General features: G+C 38.8%; 1 protein-coding gene across 5 annotated transcripts in view; it reads right to left on the bottom strand.

Annotated features, from left to right (window-relative positions):
• Positions 1–785: 785 nt before the first annotated feature.
• FAR1 (fatty acyl-CoA reductase 1) overlaps positions 786–19,991 on the bottom strand; it is a 61,734-nt gene continuing 42,528 nt past the window's right edge. For 3 of the 5 annotated variants that reach the window (XM_077321848.1, XM_077321851.1, XM_077321849.1), the window contains exons 9-12: positions 18,375–18,546; positions 8,957–9,086; positions 6,633–6,760; positions 786–3,250 (exon numbers count right to left, since the gene is read on the bottom strand). In XM_077321848.1, the coding sequence (XP_077177963.1) occupies positions 3,088–3,250; positions 6,633–6,760; positions 8,957–9,086; positions 18,375–18,546 (593 nt within the window). In that variant the 3' untranslated portion in view covers positions 786–3,087. Of the gene's footprint in view, positions 3,251–6,632; positions 6,761–8,956; positions 9,087–17,920; positions 18,093–18,374; positions 18,547–19,991 lie in introns of all 5 variants that reach the window. The other 2 variants (XM_077321850.1, XM_077321852.1) reach the window with 1 other exon arrangement.

Genomic DNA, 19,991 nt, shown 5'->3' with positions numbered 1-19,991 from the left:
ACTAGAGGCCTTCTTAAGGGAGGAGTGGGAGCTGGTCACCCTAACCATCATACCACAAAATTATTTCTGGGGGAATCTATGTACCACAATAACTGAAAAACATGGTAGACACTATCTGCACAAAAGATCAAATTGTCATGTGACATTTAATACATTTCTACCATAACAAGGGTAACTCATTGGGTGCAACTGTCATTTTTATATTTTGTTCAAGCTTTAATTTGAAATTCTGATTATATGGACACATCAAAATGTGTCCATATAATCAAATATTATATGTTATATCAAATATTAATGTGTCCATCAAATACTGATTCAACATATTTATTTATCAGGATTGGTACTCTTAATCTGACTGGTGGAAGCTCTCTGTGTATTCGGTACAGGTCCTTCACATCCTTTGTAGCTCATCCTGTTAACTGGAGATGCTGTGGACTGAACCTGGAACCTTGACTGAAACACTTTCTGCATACAGATAGTTGCTTTATCACTGATCCCTCTACCTCTCTCCAAATACACAGTACACATGCACAGGACTGCCTTGTAAGGCTCTTTGATCAAGGAATAATTTGCTCACAATTTGTACTTCTGTATTTGCACTTGTTTTAATTTTTCAAGAAAGGAAAAAAAACCTGAATGGTAACAAGAATTAGGAGTGAGCTGCTAATTCTATATCTTTCCCAGTTCAAAATGTCTGGATGGTGGTTTTACTGGTCCTGTTTCATCAAAACATGATTTCTATTAGTGCTTCTACAGTTTATACAACTTGATACATTCAACAAACATCATATTCAGGAATTTGTTTATTTTTGGTTTACAAACAAAGGCACCCAATTTTTTCTGTTTTATAAAAGTTTATCATTTAAAATTTTCTTTGCAGAACCTGTTTCTACATCAGAAAACCCCAGTGCAGGGTTATGTTCTTCCTATGGTCCCAAATTTTTAACTCTGGCAGACTTACTGAGTGATCACCTGCTTTAAAATGCTCTTCTGTTATTTCAGATTTCACTATTTTTAAAATCCATGAGTAGATTTCTTAGGATAATACACAAAATAATAGATCCCCTTTGTTTAGTTAACAATTCTGATATGAATTGCAACACTATAAGATCCAGATATGAAAGTATCTTGACGGCAACAATTTTTGTGAAATGCCAAAACACTATGAAACAGCATGTTGTTATTTCTTTGTATGAGGAAAACTCATGCAAATCAAATCCAAAACAGGGACTCCAAAATGGTATTAGAATCTCACAAGGAAAATTGCATAACTCATTTAATCACTGATTCCCTTCAGCAGTGTTATGAACAGTGGCATTTTATCAGTTGTATTCTTTTTAGAAGTTCATTAAGAAGAAGGTACACTGAGGAAAGTGAAAATAACATCCAAGCATCTTACAAATGCTTCTTTCACCAAGTTAAACTACATCCACTCAAATCATGGTGGGTTGTAGAATTCCAGGCACCTTGTGCAAAAAATAAAAAAAGTCTACAGGCATGCAAATACTAAGTAAACAATTTCAAGTCCAACAGAGGAGGAAGAGTAAGGAAGCAGCTGTAACCTAATAGGAATATTGCCAACTGTAACATCTTCATTCACAAAATCCACCATTTATTGTATATTCCATCACTGTCACAACAGTCTCTCACACTTCTTAATGTGTGGTCCTTGACCATGCAACATTTTTATCTCTGGAAAGAGTACACATAAAACTTTTAAAATTACATTTAAGTTCTAAGTGAGAAAATGTATCTATTAGTAGCTCCTGCTTCAAATTTAGATACATGTGCAAGAAAGAAGTTAAATTTCCACAGCAGTTGAGTATAAGGAAATGTGCTTTGTGTAATTCTTACATTGTTAATTCAGAAATCATTCACAATTTACCTAGACAGTGATTATAAAAAGAAACAGCTACAGTACAAGTTGATCAGTTTAACACCACCATACCACAGAGGGATGCTGGTTGTATCAAATAAGGAGGAATGTTGTGTTCATATAGAATTTTATGCAAATAAGTTGTACAGCAAAATTTAATTACTGAACTATATTTTATCTTTTATTGATGACTCCTATATTTTGTTCCTTGTGGATGCAAATTAAACATGCAGAAAACAGATAGATGTTTACTTAAGTAACAGCTATTCAACATCTTCCTCCATTTTTGAAAATAATGTCAAGTTTTGTTTAGCATAAATATATTGTCTTTACATCTTAGACAAAAGGGACTGAAAATTCAGTTTCAAAATTTTGTAGGTAACGTACAGAGGGTGTGGTGTTTCCTAAACAAATTTATGTTCTGGATCTCAGAACAAAAATTTAAGAAGCTCCTGATTTCTTGTACCACTTTGGGAAATTTTTAGAAAAAATGCGTTTCCTTCATTTGTATTTATTCTATGGAATAAGTTTACTTGTTTCTCTTGACCATACGGTCAGTTCTTATAAATTACAGTTCTGCTGACACAGATACATATGCCCGTCTAGATCGTGGCCAATTATTTCAACAGCAATCTCCTGTGGGTTAGTCTGGATCAGTAGGTGCCCTTTCAAACGCAGAACACAAAGGGTCTCATTTCAGTAAGTAAACTTCTCATCTTTGCAGTCACCAGGAAGGAGGTAAAAGCGATATGGGACTAACAAAGCCAAACTCACAATCATTTACAAGGACATGGCAATTTAAAAGCCTCAAATAAATAAGTATCACCTAAGTCAATAATTGGTTTACCTTAACTAAATGAACTTATTTGTCATAAAAATTAAGTTTACTATGTTAAGGCAGATTTTAATTCAATGCATTCCAGAATTGCACAGTTACACTGGTCAGTGGCCTAAAGGTTTTCCTCACACAGAGATATTAAATCTGTTTTGTTGGATATTTAACCTACATAATTGCCTAATGACAGATTGCTCCGGAACCAGCCATATAATCTTCACAGAAATACACAATTAAGCATCACATGTACTGTATTTCACAATCCAGATCTAATATTTCATGTTTTTACAAAAGACAAGATGAGTAGGTACATTATACGGCTTTGTGCCATTAGACCACCATATGCATAGATGTCCTAATGCTAGAATTGTCTTCTTCAGTATCTCATAGTACTAGAGGCTCTGAAGTAAGAGAGAAACTTGTAACACAGGCTCACAACGAAATACCAGATGTTTCTTGCCATTTGTGATCTTGCGATGAAGATACGCCAGATGAGAATAACAAGCACTGTATTGAAGCCGTAACGGATATTCCTTAACCTAGAAAATAAATACAATGCAAATCAAGAAAAATGTAGAAAACCATATGTGATACTGAATGGCAAATAACACAGGAATATAGCAGTTTTAACACAGAGCTGAAATTTCTTGACCGGCTAGAGGCCCAATCATTGACATGGATGTATTTAGAAAATTCCTATGCTGCTGGAGACACCTGGACTAATTGTACTGGAGACTTCAACACTCATGCTAAACATATGTTGATGTGCAGGCCCAGGATTTTATAGCCTTTTTAGCTGCCCTGAACTAGCTTCCTAAAAGTCACATTTTTTAGACAACAGTCTCGGGTACTGGCTGTTGGATGCCAAATGGTTATGTTTTATTTTGATGCCTACACTAGAATTCTATTTTACAAACTGATGTTTTTATCTTTACTTATACATTGTTTTACTGATTCTGTGAGCAGCCCCCAAAACCTTTGACCCATTGCTGGGACAGAGTATAAATAAAAAAGAAATAAAATATTTAAAAGTCAGCAGGAATCATAGAACCATGGGGTTGGAAGGGATTCCAGAGTCGTCTAGTCCAATCTCTTGGCACAATGCAGAAAATTACCTGCCCACACACAATGATCTCAATTACTTACTTACTTACTAACTTACCACTCTCCCCTGAGGCTCAGGGTGGTTTACATAAAAATGCAGAAAGCAGTACATGGAACTCAGCTTTTCACAATGTCAATAACATTTACATTAACAGAGGTAACAGAGTCCAGAGCAGAACGGATGGGTGGATCTCTGGGAGGGAGACAGCAGGGGCCCTGTAGATGTTGCTGGTCACCTGGTCTCAACCAAATGCCTGGTGGAAGAGCTTCCTTTTGCAGGTCCTGCAGAACTATTTTAACTCGGTGAGGGCCCTGATCTTCTCTGGGAGCTCATTCCTCCAGGTGGGGGCCAGGACAGAGAAGGCTCTGGCCCTGATTGAGGCCAGGCAGGGTTCTTTAGGGCCAGGGATCATTAGCTGGTTGGTGGTGGCAAAGCGTAAAGCTCTTTGAGGGGCATAGGCAGGGAGCCGGTCCCTCAGATACACTGGGCCCTGACTGCACTTGGTCTTAAAGGCTAAAGAACCTTTAGCCTGATCTGGAATTCAACTGGCAACCACTGTAGTTGATGGAGAATGGGCCGATGCACCCTCTCAAGAAATCCAGAATCCCAGGCCAGTCTGGCCTTGAGGAAATTTGACTCCTGATCCCAAATTGATGACTGGCATTTCCAAGTGTTCAAGAAAGGGCCACAAGAGCTAAGCCCTAAGTACTTGGCCTTGAATCTCAGTGAGAAAGATAGACTATAAATATTGTAAACAAAAATAAAATATTTCTACACTTCATATCTAGAAAACCTGCTCAATACACTTGATGATGTAAAAGTTCATAAAATACAGCAATCCCACCTTAAAAATTAAAATCCCACCTTAAAAAGCAAAATAAAAAAACAAAAACTAGGCTAGGAGCATTAAATAGCTTTTAAAAGAATCTCACAAACAGAGTCTGTTTGCATTATGCAATTTGAAGTTACCCAAGTTTGTAATTAGCCCTTCCTCAGAGGGGCAAAAGGTAAAGTTGCATGTACTGGAAGTTCAAAAGAATTCACAGAAATGGATGCATACTTTCTGAACAGTTGGGGTGCTACGCCTCCCCAAGGCACTGTTAGAGGATAGGGGGAAGTTTGGTTGCCAGATCAAGGTTGGCAAACCCCTACAGACTTAAGAACAGGCCTGGGTGGGACAGGAACTTCAGTGGTGTAGATCTCTTCAGTCTATAGATGACTTGTAATTTGGGGAATTCACACCTGAAGGCTGGCATCTCTATGGACAGCACAATTATTGAAATTAAGGATTGGTCCATACATGGCCTGGTATGCTAATTAATGGGAAACTGGAAGCACACTCATGCTAACGCACCTTACTTACTGTATGTAGAAGCCTCAATTAGTTTTATACATAAACTAGGGGCCAAGCGCTAGATTGGTGTGTGTGTGTGGAAGAACTCTACGGACAGCCTTTTCTTCCCCCCAGGACCTGGAAAGGCGGCAGGCAGCTTTTAGGGCAGTGTAACCCCGGCCACGGCCAGATGGCTCTGTCGTCTAGACATGAAGTGCACTCCCGGGAAGCCCCCAGACCCAGGGGCTGGAGGCTTCCAGGCAGGGAACTCACTGGCAGGGGCCGCTCTCACACCGCAGGGTCCTACAGCCTCGGAGGAAAGTGGAAAGAGGAGAGGTCAGGGGTGAGGAATGGAAGGTTATTGTCTGGCCGAAGGACAGACAGCTGGTTAGAGGAGGAGGCACTCCTGAGTGGGTGTTAAGTGCTTAAGCCATGAGACCATGCTCCTCCTCCAAGCCTTTACTAGAAATATTGTGGAACAGATGACCATATTCATCCTTCTACCATTAAAAAGTGGAGGGGGAAAATCACATGAGTAGGGCTCGTTCACGCCGGTAAGCCATGGCTGACGAGGTTCAGGCTTGTTCGCTTACAGTAGACCATGAGTAACTAGAATCTTTGGCAGTCTACAGCAGGGGTATTCAACCTGTGGTCCCTCCAGATGTCCATGGACTACAATTCCCATGAGCCCCTGCCAGCATTTGCTGGCAGGGCTCATGGGAATTGTAGTCCATGGACATCTGGAGGACCACAGGTTGACTACTCCTGGTCTACAGTATTTAAAATTAGGCTACAGTTCTAAAAAGAATGCCAATATTCTACTATGAGAAAAATGTGGAGTTCCAGATGAATAGACAAAGGAAGACTAACATCTTTTTAAAATAAAGGCCAATTTCTGCTGCCTTCCAGCTATAATTCAGTTACAGCAGATTATATGGGAGCCTTATACCTATTTTCCCCTTCATTATAGAGACAGGGATACCTGAAGCACAAATGCAAGCATCTAAAACACAATCTAGAATTTTTGCAACTAAAATATAAACAGTTGAGGTCACCTGCCCCATTTTGTCTTGATAAAAAACATGATAAAAAACATGGCTTGTGTCTTAGCAGGATCAACCCTTTTTTAAATTGCTTCCCCTTTCACCACAATAGGGAGGCAAAACAAAACAAAGTCTAAAAAGGATAAAATGCTGAGCTCTTATTTGCGTTTTGTCAGCCTATTCAGACAACAATGCCTCAGTAAAACTCACTTGAATTGAATCTGAGGTTCTTGAATTACTTCAAATAGAAAAGTCTGACATTATCCTTATTTTTAGGTGATTTTATTAGAAAGATTAGATAGAATCTGCTGAACAGGTATTCTAAACTGACTTACTTCAAGAATGTAGTTGTGTAAACTTTGCCCGTAATGGTCACAGCAAAGCAGGAAAAATACAAAACTGCATTAATCAACAGAATAGAGTAAAATATAAAGACATACTTGTTCAAGTGTTTTCTAGCTGCTGGGAGACCAGACATTTCCTCATTCAAAACATATTTCTTTGTTCCCATGCAGTAGTTTTCCATATACTCTGCCCAATGTAACTGGCGAACATCAAAATTAAATACCTGCCATATAATAAAACTGTTAGTATTACAATAAACAGTGCATACAAATTGTCAAAGTATTATGAATGGTATAATCTAAACTGCTTCATGCCATTAAGGCAACTGCAGTGTCACTGAGTATCAATAAGTGTGCATTAGGAAGTTCTTGGACCAAACTACAAGTTCAAATGGACATGACACCGGGAGTTCCACAAGCAAAGCTGCCAGAACATGTCTCTCAGAATTATATAACAGAAGAACTCAACTGATATCAGGACTGTGGCCTAAGTTTCTCATCCCCTGTGCCAAAGTCTGAACCTTACCTACACCATTTTCATGACTGGAAATGTTCCTGGGGAGCCATTATTTGCTTGCCTGGGAAAACATTCAAGTATTTTGGATAAGGCCATTTGGATCTTTTGAAGCCCAGTCTGAGGCCAGTCTACATAATAAGTTACTTTAATAATTTGGGTCAGAAGAACCGCTGGGGAAAGGCAGGGTAAAAATCTAAAAATAAATAAAACCTGCTTTCCTTGCAGCCAGGCAGCAGCTGTAGTGAACTCATTCAGTTGAGACCATAGTTGTAAGGGGAAAAGGGAGCTCTACCTTCTCTTGTATGGTTTTCCTGAGCCAAAATTGTCTGGTGGGGTGCACTTTCTATCACTGCAGAGCTGCAAGCCCCAACTGAACAAATAATCCCCCAACCACTTCAGTTTGAGAAAGCTGTGTAAAGGGGGAGGGTCATAGTTCCTGTAGCTACCATCTGGCTGAAAACTGAGTCAGGTTGAAGGAACATTCTTTTAAAAAGTAGTCAATGCCCAGACAGAAGTGTGAAGTGGAATCAGCTCTCATTAGTATTCACATATTTGATATTTATTTAGATTACAAAACCATAAGCCTCAGCATTAACAGCAACACTTATTACAATAATCTTAGAGGTATTTGTATTTCTACCATAGTACAAATAAGCAAATTGTACTTTCAGAGATGCAGGCTATTTCCAGCCTCATTTATTAATCTTCTACCACCTATTTTGAACCAAAAGGCACAAATCCTATATAAGGGAAATCCTATAGCCTGTGGCTGCAAATTTTGGCTGCTACCCAAAAACTTACTTGCCTATGCATAACTGTGGTGAACCAATTTCTTAGAGCTGCTCTTTGCAGGAAATATGTGCACTTTTCACAGGAGTGACAGATGCATTTGACAGCTATGTTTTGGCCTTTTGAGTCTATCAATTAACTATTTTCCATGTATAGTAAGCAAACATCCTGATGGGTGAACAAACTGCCATGGAGTTGCTTTGGAATGACTATTAGTACTATCCCATCTTTTCTTTTTGCTTTGTTGCTGGGGAGCACAGGACTGCAACTGTATTACACTAGCAAAAACTTTGATACAGGGACTATCATACAGGATCATAACAGTGTGCCCTCACTGGTAGTAGCAAAACAACAAACAAATCCACAATAGACAGTCCTAATCACTTTAATAGTTGCCATACTTCAGAATCCAAGCTTAAATCAGTTACATTTGTACATTTCTAATTTCCACTAAATCAGTCTAACTCAACTAAAAAGGTTAAGTCTAACTCAACTAAAAACTGTTAAGAATCCCCCGAAAGAGGCTTCAAGAAACCTTGGCAAGGAGGTGATGTCAGCAAGCCACACCTCCTTGCCAAGCCCTTGGAAGTCACATGTCACCAGAGATGACATAGAAACTTCCACCAGAGGTGACATCATGCTTCATAATCCCATGGCCCCCCCATGCCAGAAACAGCCCAGTGAAATATTCCACCGTGCTGGGGCAGGCGTCTACTGCTCCGTTGCCACACCCCTGCCATCACTTAATTAAAATGAGAGTACTTACCTCTCTGGACTCTAGTCACTACAACATGAAAAAATCTTCAACCAACAAGGATTTTTATGAATGGGGCCTCTCCCCCTCCTCCTCCCTCCAGGCCTATCACTGGCCATCTTGGGAAGGGGGTTGGGTTGACATAACCATATATGGTCATATCACCTGATTTTTTAAAATTAAAAAGGTATATTAAAATAATTAACTCCCAACCAATCATCAAAACCTTTTCAAGGCTGCCAAGAAACCCCTGTTGAGAAAGCCTGCTCTAAATGAACATCTTTAATGATTCATGATAATACAAAATCTTTCTTTACACAACAATTCAGTGACAACAAAAAACATTAGAAAGTTACTTGCCTTTTTGTCTTCAGGACCCAGTTGGTTCATAAGCATATTTACATTGTCTGTGTTCCAGTCCCAAGAATTACTGGTAAAGTATTCTAGTAACATCATAGCCTTGTGAAGACGTGTTATTGTTTTCATCATCCTGTAGTCCAGGGAAAATGTGTTACTAAAGAAAAGGCACTAGTCAAAAGCATACACCACCACCAACCTAATTTCAGCAGGTATGATGCAATAAAGGAGCCTTCAATGTGGCCATCCAATTAAAGCGTTCAGTACATTTAACATAGAGTATTTCTGCATAGTTTTTTTTAATAAAAAAAGTTTAGCAGCTGCATTTTTAGTCAAAAGATTTTACATATTTAGACCCATCTTATTAAATATAGGAAGGGGAACTACATCTAGTAGTTTACATTAAATTATAAAAATCATGTAATATTTGTGATTTTATAAAAATGCATCATAGGATCTGAAAGGATAAGATGTAGAGAACTTAGAAGCCTTTAATGAAGCGCTCTCTCTCTCTCTCTCTCTCTCTCTCATTTCACAAAAAACTAGTTTCTGCTACCAAACAGACTCCCTGTACTACAGATTCACACTTATCAGATGCTGTTCTTGGGGGGGGGGCATCCTTTTCTCCACCATTCCAGCAAGACAGAAGTGAGGGAACAGCCTTTATCACAAGATCCCCCCCCCCACACACACACACACAATTGCTGTTGATTATCCCAACTAGTGCAATGCAGTATACCAGTTTAGGTATTTACTACTTAATATGCAGAAATATTCTATCAATGTTTATTCCCTCGCTGGGCATCCACCAGGACCTTATCTGGATACAGAGCATTCAGTTATTAGGATCAATTTGGAAAGTAGACTTTTAAATATTACTAAAAATGAATATATACCCAGAACATTGTGAATTTACAAGTTTGAACCCCGCACATTTTTTATCTTGAAAGAGGCAGTGGCACCTGTCTGCTCAACATTTTCTTTCGGTTTGATTGTCCAAATATAACTAATTCCAGCAGCACATGCTAACTGTATCCCAAAGCAAATGACCATTCTAAAAATGACAAATATTAAGAGTTGATTTCCATTCTAATCCTCATAACTGAACACACTGATAATAAACAGCAGGAAGGATTAGGGTGGGGGGAAGAGTAAAATCAGCACTGAATATGCAATAGCATTTGGAAAGAGACATTTACTCTGTACAGACTGTGGCCATTTGCTTACAGTGAGTGGGATGGCCAAATTCAACTGTGACCTGAGTGCTGGAAATTTTTAATACATTTGGCAGTGGTACTAGAAGGAAGGCATACCACATACAAATAACTAGCTACCAGAAAAAATACAAGGTAATAAAACTAACACAACTTTTTTTTGCCTAAGAGGATATTTATTTTAATCTTCATTTAAATCACATTGAGCTACGAGGAAAAGTGCATGACTCTCACCCTATTATAAAGAGCTTAGCCAGCTATCTTCCTCCCAAATATTCATAAGAAAAACATTGAGAACAGAAAAACAAAATACTGTATGTAATCAGTGATTTCCAAGTAATACAGGGGGAAAAACAATGTATTTAGATACATTTGAAGTTACAGAAAATATGCTAAGAATACCACTTCAATCTCTTTTCAGTTGAAGACTTCTTGGTTCATTCCATGGGCATACCTTCAGAAGAATTTAAAGAGCTAAAAATAGCACTGTTAAGTTACAAATGTTGCTATACTATGAAACCATGAGTTTCTAGTGAAATATTTACAGTCCCACTACATTAGCTAGTCATGAAAATAGATTCAGATAGGTAGCAGTGTTGGTTTGAAGCAACAGAACAACATTTCAGTTCAGAGACACTTTGAAGACCAACGCAGTTTAATTCTAGGTATAAGCTTTTGTGTGCCTGCACACTTCCTCAGACACCTTTATTCTACGTTTAGCCAGTGCTATAGACCGGGCACAGCAGTACCAGCCTTGCACTGCCACAGCAAGTCAGCAAAGAAAACACAACAATCCTGGCAGCTAGTCCAGACAGTTGTTTCCCCACAATGGCTGACCAGGCATCCCAACACATTCACAGCAAGAGCCCAAGGGCCAATTTCCCCCCCTGCTGATGTTCCTTACCCAGACATTCGGTGGCATACTGCCTCTCAATCTGAAGGTCCCTTTCAGCCATCATGTCTGACAATGATGGGCTAATCCTGCATGGATTTGTCTGTTGTTGTTGTTATGTGCGAAGTCGTGTCCGACCCATCGCGACCCCATGGACAATGATCCTCCAGGCCTTCCTGTCCTCTACCATTCCCTGGAGTCCATTTAAGTTTGCACCGACTGCTTCAGTGACTCCATCCAGCCACCTCATTCTCTGTCGTCCCCTTCTTCTTTTGCCCTCGATCGCTCCCAGCATTAGGCTCTTCTCCAGGGAGTCCTTCCTTCTCATGAGGTGGCCAAAGTATTTGAGTTTCATCTTCAGGATCTGGCCTTCTAAAGAGCAGTCAGGGCTGATCTCCTCTAGGACTGACCGGTTTGTTCGCCTTGCAGTCCAAGGGACTCGCAAGAGTCTTCTCCAGCACCAGAGTTCAAAAGCCTCAATTCTTTGACGCTCGGCCTTCCTTATGGTCCAACTTTCGCAGCCATACATTGCAACTGGGAAGACCATAGCCTTGACTAAACGCACTTTTGTTGGCAGGGTGATGTCTCTGCTTTTTAGGATGCTGTCTAGATTTGCCATAGCTTTCCTCCCCAGGAGCAAGCGTCTTTTAATTTCTTTGCTGCAGTCCCCATCTGCAGTGATCTTGGAGCCCAGGAAAATAAAATCTGTCACTATCTCCATTTCTTCCCCTTCTATTTGCCAGGAATTGAGAGGGCCAGATGCCATGATCTTTGTTTTCTTGATGTTGAGTTTCAAGCCAACTTTTGCACTCTCCTCCTTCACCCGCATCAACAGGCTCTTTAGTTCCTCTTCACTTTCTGCCATTAGAGTGGTATCATCTGCATATCTGAGGTTGTTGATATTTCTCCCTGCAATCTTGATCCCAATTTGTGACTCCTCTAATCCCGCATTTCTCATGATGTGCTCTGCATACAAGTTAAATAGGCAAGGCGACAGTATACAGCCTTGCCGAACTCCTTTCTCAATTTTGAACCAGTCAGTGATTCCATGTTCAGTTCTCACTGTTGCTTCTTGACCTGCATATAAATTTCTCAAGAGACAAATAAGATGCTCTGGTATTCCCATCTCTTTAAGAACTTATGGATTTGTCTAGCCCTCTATATAAAGTATTGGCTATCACAATAGCCCAGTTGCAGTGAATGTTGCAAGTATATTCCATACAGAGAAGTTGTCTGTCCTGAATCTGTTGCTTATCAACTTAAAACAAATATCTTCAAATTCAAGTATTTTGGGAGAAGAAAAAAAGATCTATTCTTAATATTTCCTTGTCAGGAAGGCACTAGAAATTTCTTGATATGGTTAATCTATGTTTCACCTTTCCAAGATTCACCATAATGGAACACAGGCAGTTTAATTTCAATTCCTAGCAGATAATTTTTTCACTAGGGTCACATGCTTATTGGACATTTTCTCTGAACTGCCCACAAAGACCTCAAAATCTTTTTCCCAATCGGCGCCCACCAGTTCAGACTTATTAGTGTATATATGGAATGACCTTATTTACCATGCTATTACACACACTCTCAACCTGGAAAAAGCACCTATAAAGTCCTTCATGCTTTGGACCTTCATATTTGCTGGACTGCATTCCCTGTTATACTCTCCCACAACAGTTTTGCTTATCTGAGCAAAACCTTCTGAAAATGCCACCCAGCAAATGGGTAAGAACAACAGCTACCCATACACCAGCATTATTTGCTGCAGTTCCTAGAGGTCTGTCACTCTGCAGAATGTGCAAAGCAGAAGTGTTCAGACATTTTTATACAGCACATTGGGTGGTATATAATGGAATGGTTCAGGAGGGCAATTCTAGCAACTGTATATATTATTATGCAATTGCATTGCCTTCTACTTTTGTCATCTATTCTTTACATGGTTTATGTGTCATATATTATACGGTTAGTTTCCATTTTTCTAATTTTGTAATTTGAGTTCTAGTACATTTTAAAACTATCTGACTGTCTTATTTTTATATTTTGTAATTCTGCCTAGAGCCTCAGAGAGTAAGCCAGGTGATTAAATAAATCCTCTGAGTTCATCACAATCTGCAACAATTTCCCCTGTTATTAATAATTTGGTGCCATCTACAAATATGGCTTCTTCCCTGCTCACCCATGGTGCTACATTATTTATGAACAAGAAAGTAGTATGGTGTATCGGTTACTATTGGACCAGGATCTGGGAGACTCAAATTCAGATTTGCTGTCTCCCATGGAAGCTCGCTGGGAGACCTTGGAACAGTCACAAACAACCTGACCTACCTCAAAGGGCTTTTGTGAGGATAAAACAAAGCAATGTAATCTCCTTTGGATATGCACTGAGCCAAAAGGCACAGAATAAATAAAGTAAATCAATAGTGCCAGTCTTATATTTATCAACTGGGAAATTACAAAAGTATCCATTTACTCCTCATCTTAACCCATAAGAGAGCTCTGCTCAGCTATTCCATGATTGTTATGTTTACACAGGAGCTTCTGATGACTGACTTTGGAGGAAAAAAAAACATCAATGTATATAAAGCCTACTGGCTTTATCCACTTGCTTGTGAACACTCTTGAAGAACTCAAAACAGGAAACCCTGCAGTGCTTCTCCTCCCCACCCCCCATGTGTAGTGATTCCCTTTAGTAACAGTTTCTACCAGTTTATCCAGAACTAATGTTACATGAATTGGGTTTTAATTTCCCAGATACCCCCATGGATATTTACTGAAGAATTGGAAATTATCAGTGACAGATCACATATTACATTCTGATCAATAATTTCACACGTGGGACATGAGAACGTTTAGGTGTTTAATGCATAGATCCCGTGAGGCATCTGAGAAAGCAACACAAGTCAGAGCTATCTTATTCCTGCACATATCTGGTAGATGTAGGAATGGTTCAGTTACTGATGAGAAATTCAGAGGATTTCTTTAATGTGTTCTATTAACTGGCCATGGATTATGTATCTTTTACTTGCATGCAGCTCTTCTGCTGTGGAAGAAGCAGTCCTCTGCAGCAGAACACATGCCTTTCACATTAGGCACTTTTCATACTCTTGAAAGTCATCAGTCTAGCACATGTGAAAGTGCTTTGTGCCAGAGGAATGCACACTTCGCAGTGGACTGCTTCTGTATCAGACTGCTGAATGCAGAAAGAAGGTAAAGGGTCTAAGCTTAGTGCTGTCTTTTGTTGATAAAAGCTGTGTACTTCATCTGGAAAGACTGATCATTACCTTCTTTGATACTGCTTTTAAGTTTTTAACATAGTAGTGTTTGCTTACTCGTTTTCTTCTGCCCTCCCCTGATGCAGCCCTTCTATTGTTAAGCTCATTGTTAGAAAAAGACAAGTCAACTTCCTACATTGCTCTACCTGACAGAGAACTGAAATGCACAGACTTTCACGCATACCAGTATGTCCAAGGGCCATTCCACACCCGATTAAAGTGGGAGTCTTACCTCTTGCAAACGCCATATTTTTGGAGTTTTGCACGATGTCATAAACATCCAGCGTTACATCTGCAAACTGGCTGTTACATCCTCCATTTTAAAGCGCTTTGCAGGGGAATCCACAAAACTGGATTACCCTTGCAATGTAGCGCTAGCAGGATGAGAGCAGCCAGCAAGACACTCGCACAAGACACATGTGTTACCAAAGTGGCTGAAGTAGTGAGATTTCCAGCTCCAGTGCCTGCCCTTGAGCCTGCCTCCCTCTCTGTTAACCTGGAACGGGGCTTTCTTTAAAAAAAAACTGCCTGGAGCAACGAATAGTCACAATCGCCCAGGCAGAGCACAGAATAAACTTTTCCCTACCAGTTTGCCCATAAAGCATGCCTCTTCCCCACAAAAAAACAAACAAAAACAAAGTGCCCACCACAAAAAAATTTTTTAAAGCTTCAAGTCTCCGGATTGCAAGAAGGCGTGCAGTAAAAGGAGCCCTATGCATCTATGAATAGATGCATATGCGTTTTATATATAGAAATTAGCTTACAGTCCCTTTAAAAGAGGGAGAAAGGTGATTGGCTGTCTTGATTGACAGGGGGAAGAGAGGAGTGTGTATAGCATGTTCCCCTCTTCTGCCATTTCATGCATCCGTGAGAAATGCCAAGAAGCGCGAAATGGCAGCAGAGGAGCCAGCAGGTGACGAATTCCGGGAGGCGTGGTTTTTTTTAGTTATGCCATTCCGTTGGCATAAGGCTTTTTTTCTGTGCAGAATGGCCCCAAGTATTTTCCATTCACCACCCCAAGGCGATTACTCATGGCTGCAAATAAATAAATAAAATGCACAATATGCTCATGAATAGTAATTACAGTGACCATCTCTCAACCCTTGGATTTGCAAATATCAAGCGTAATTTAGAAGATGCAAAACAGTTCCAACAGCAGGATGAAGTGTGAGTTCAGAGGCACTTTTAAGACCAACTAAGTTTTATTAAAGGTATAAGTTCTCATTTGCACACACATTTCCTCAGATACTGTATCTGAAGGTGTCTGACAAAGTGTGCCATTAGACTCAAACTTTATTGTGTCTTAAAGGTCCATTGGACTCCAATTTCATTCTGCTGCTTCAGACCAACACGACTATCCACTTGAATCTAGTTCCAACAGCACATTGCTAAACAGTTAGGTCACAAGATATAAGTCATCATCTATCATTCCTTTTATTTGCACTCTTATTTATAGAAGATTTTTGGGATATTATCTAACTACACATTTCATTGCTAGGAGAGAATCTGCAGCTCACTAACCAAAGAACGGTCTGAAGTTGTTAGGATGCACTCCTTTTTTAAAAGGTCAAATAGGCTAATGGAATGAAAACTAGCTGAATTCCCTGGAGATCCAACTGAGATTACCTTGCCTAAAATAACATACAGAAATCCATATCAAATTTCAGGGTACTGAATGTCAATGGATGAGTTTTAACTGTCCTCTAAGGAGAAGGACAATAATTCATTCCAAAACAAATACTCCCTTTCTCCATCTCCTCAGTCCTCTGAGGAGTCCTCTGAGGAGAAACTCCAGTGTTGAAGAAATGCAAAGTTTTGGGCTCCAAGAACATAAGAAAACACAGGAAAAAAGATGCTTGTGTATCAAGAGGAATGATTTTGTCCATTGGACATACTTCTAGTGTTTTGCTGGGCAACCACTATTATCATATATTTTTTAAATTGTTTTACTGATCTTTGATATTAACGGCCATATTGCTAACATTGTAATGGCCTATGGCTGGAAACAATAAAGTCTTATACATACATACACTATTATCATGAACTATTCAAATTCTTTGCTTAATGGCCTCACAGAACTAATTCTTTATACTACCAGCAGCCTCCTTGAGACACTCACCTGATCCACCTGCTGACCAATCACATCTTTTTGGTTTCAAGAAACAATGATGTTATAAACTCAGGTGTTCCATGTCTACTGTAATTAAGTTAAGCTACAATAACACCAGGGAACTGTACATTATCAGAATTGGGCATCTGAGTGGTAGATCACATACTGATAAAAGCCTAGACATTTATGCACAGTTTTGTGTTCATATTTGCAGTGTATTAAATATTACTTTTTTGTTTCAAACTGGGTCTCTCATGCTTCATATGTCCTTTTTTCAGACATCTGGAGGGAACCTATGTTACTATGTTACACACTTCTAATTACAAAATTCAATTAAGTGAGGTTAAACTCAGATGTGTGAAAAATATGAAATACTATGAATAGTATTTAGATATTAATATTATTTAAGTGCTCAAAGTTGAACAAGAAGTGAAATGTATAACACTGACAGAAGTATTTTAAAATATACTTGAAACATAAACAGAACCTCTTTGAAAAGGAAACATAGTCTGAAGTGAGGAACATATGGAAAGCTGCCAAACCTTGGGAGAGCAGTACCGTTGATGTTGCATGCCTCTGAATGTAGTAAGTCTGCTCTGAGCAGCACAAGTTTAAGAAGCTGGGTACAGGTGGAAGCAGTCAGAATTACCCAACTCCAGCAAAGATGAGAATCATCACTTGCCCTCGCTTCCAGTTGGTACTGTGATAAAAGTAGAGGTATTCGCCTATACCAGACAAGCTATACAGAAATTCTTTTGCACGCAGAATGGTCCGACATGTTGACACCATAGAAATTTTTCAGCAAGTTTCCTTCTATAATTTTGAAAAATCAATGGCAGTCATACTAATATGTCTAGTGCTTTTTTTGTACTTAAAAAGCCTTTCTTCTACTCCCTCCTCCCCCATACTGTGGTGGAAAGAACAGAAGCTGACATTTCTTCTGTCTCTTCAAAGATCAGTGGTAGTGGTCACACAATCTGAACATTGATTCTGGAAAAGAAAGCTTGAAATTTGTGGCATTAAAAAAATTAAGCTAGGAACTGTGAAATTTCAATTATGCAGCTCTTAACTAGCTAAACGGGCAAATAGCTTATTTAAAAAAATGTAGCCAGAATAATTATAAGCTGAATGATGCTGACATAAAATGCAGTCAAAGTGGAATGCAACACCCATAAAAACTCACAAGCGTGTGTACCCTTTTTGTGTCTCTAATCTTTTCCCCTCCCAGTGCTCTTCAGCTTATAATTTCAATAACAGTGCTAGAGTGGGATAATTTGAGGGGTTTAGTAATTTGCCAGGATTGATAAATTTACTATAGTGGCAAATATCAAGCAACCACTAAATCCCACAAACACCCAACTCTTATACCATTATTGATTAGTCTATTAGTAAATCTAGGGGAAAAGCTCATGCCATCGATCCTTCACCGCCAACAAGCCTCCACCATCCTGCTAGCAAAAATGTTAGCCTTTTCCTTCTTACCACGGTTTATGACCTGTCAACCTGAGAACAACATCGTGTAACAACGCAGGGAGTATGTGATCGACTGTTGTCCAATATTGATGTATAAAGGGGTTAGACTGGATTTTAATATTAGGACGCCTTATTGCTTGTTCTAAAGGATTCCTCTTGAACACCAAATTTATGTAACACTCTGTAGGAAAAATAAGGGTCAAATGGTTTGAGTAGCTCTTATTCAAAGCAGTGCCTACAGAGAATTCAGACTGCCCTGAACAACTTGATAGGTACCTATTGCAACATAAAGAACACACCATTTTTACTGTTGCCAGAAATGGAAGACTTGAAGTCATGCTCCTTTGACTTAAACACCATTCAACCATAATAAAAAAAAGAAAACTTAGTTAATATGCATTACTGTGTAAACATGGGTTTTCACAAAGCCAAAGAAACACAAGACAGAGCTCATCACCATTACCTTGGACTTCTTCCTGTAATCCTGAGGTAGATATCATACAGGAATGCTGGGGCCTTATGGCTTACAGCAATCCAGTAGTGATATAAAAGGTGATTGGAGGTTAGATTTACATTGGGCCGTCTGAAGGCCTGTTCGAGAGGATTCCTCTTGAAAGTAGATATTACATGGTATTCTAAGAAAGAAAAGTTGTGTAACAGCTTTGATAATAACCATGTAGATTTAGTGGACTTCCATGGACATCACAATAGACAATGCACACTGAATGAAACATACATTGTTTTTACACATTCTTCATTAACTAGAGGTATATTTATTTAAATTGTTTATTTTAAGTAGTGCATCTCATATATAGTGCTAGTTTTGGTCTTCCTATTCACTGCAGCTTCGCCTTCTATTCTGTGCTTTGTTTCTACTTAATTATTAACCCCATGTTAGTAAATAATTGAAAATACAGCCTCATAAGCTGATATACTACTTATAAGCTGTGCATCAAACAATGACTGTGCTGAACTAAAACATTTTAATCCAACATTCTAAATTAGCTGAAATATCACACATACTCAAGTTATATTCACTAATTAATTTTAGATTCTTACACTAAAACCTTGGATTGCAAGTCTCCACTAATTTAACCCTTGGACTCAAACATCAAACAAAATAAAATAGTCCTTGTTTTATTTTATATACCAGATCTCCAAAAATACAGGACTATTTCAGATAAAGCAACAGTTAGTATACTTAGTCAAGAAATTATAGCAATACTGTTCAACAGGCTGTATTACATGTTTTAAGCAAAAGCAGCTACTGTAAATTTCCTGGGAACTAGATGCTAAACGTTTTTTTTTTTTAATCAAAAGTTAAGTTCATTTTCATTTACGGAAGAAGCTGACTCTGAAGTGTGACTATAGAATTATGAAGTATTTATTATATAGTCACACTTCAGAGCCAACTTCTTCTGTAACTTGAGATGAACTTGACAGAAGTGGAGAATTTGTTTTATAAACATGAACCAAATTGTATTTTGTTTATTTAATTTCTTCCAGTACACATGAGCTAATGGCACCAGTATGAAAGTCTACACTGGCCTTTCTCCAGCTTCTATACCCCCACCCCAGTAAATAAAACTTACAGATCTTAAAACTGGCTCAGAAGTAAGACTCTGAGTTCTCCCATCTTGTGCAGCATCAATGTTCTGCATCTTACCACTAACTAGCGTGATGTCCTGCCACCAATTATAGTTCTATTTATAATAAAAACCAGGAGTGTGTGTACGCTATCTAAAAATTTGTAAAAATTTTTAACAAAACAATCCAAATCCTGCCAGAAAAAAGGGAGTATGATATGTATAGAACAGATCACTTGATTTACAGAACTTGCATTATTTTCTGTCTTCTGAAACTTTAATTATTCTGCTTAATTTATCCTGACTCTAACAGGCTTTAAAAATGAAAAACTTATCCAGGGCATGGAACCTCTGCCTTATTAATCTTTCCCTCATCATTCTGGCTTCTGAAATTTCAACAAGTATTTTCTCAGAGCCTTTACTGTGTACCATAATAGGCTGAGATTCAGTCCCAGCCACTTCCAGTTAAAAGATCACAGGTATTGGGGTGCTGA

This window comes from Paroedura picta, chromosome 2, assembly GCF_049243985.1.
Source record: "Paroedura picta isolate Pp20150507F chromosome 2, Ppicta_v3.0, whole genome shotgun sequence".
Classification (NCBI taxonomy): Eukaryota; Metazoa; Chordata; class Lepidosauria; order Squamata; family Gekkonidae; genus Paroedura; species Paroedura picta.
This window is presented reverse-complemented; position numbering and strand designations above follow the sequence as displayed.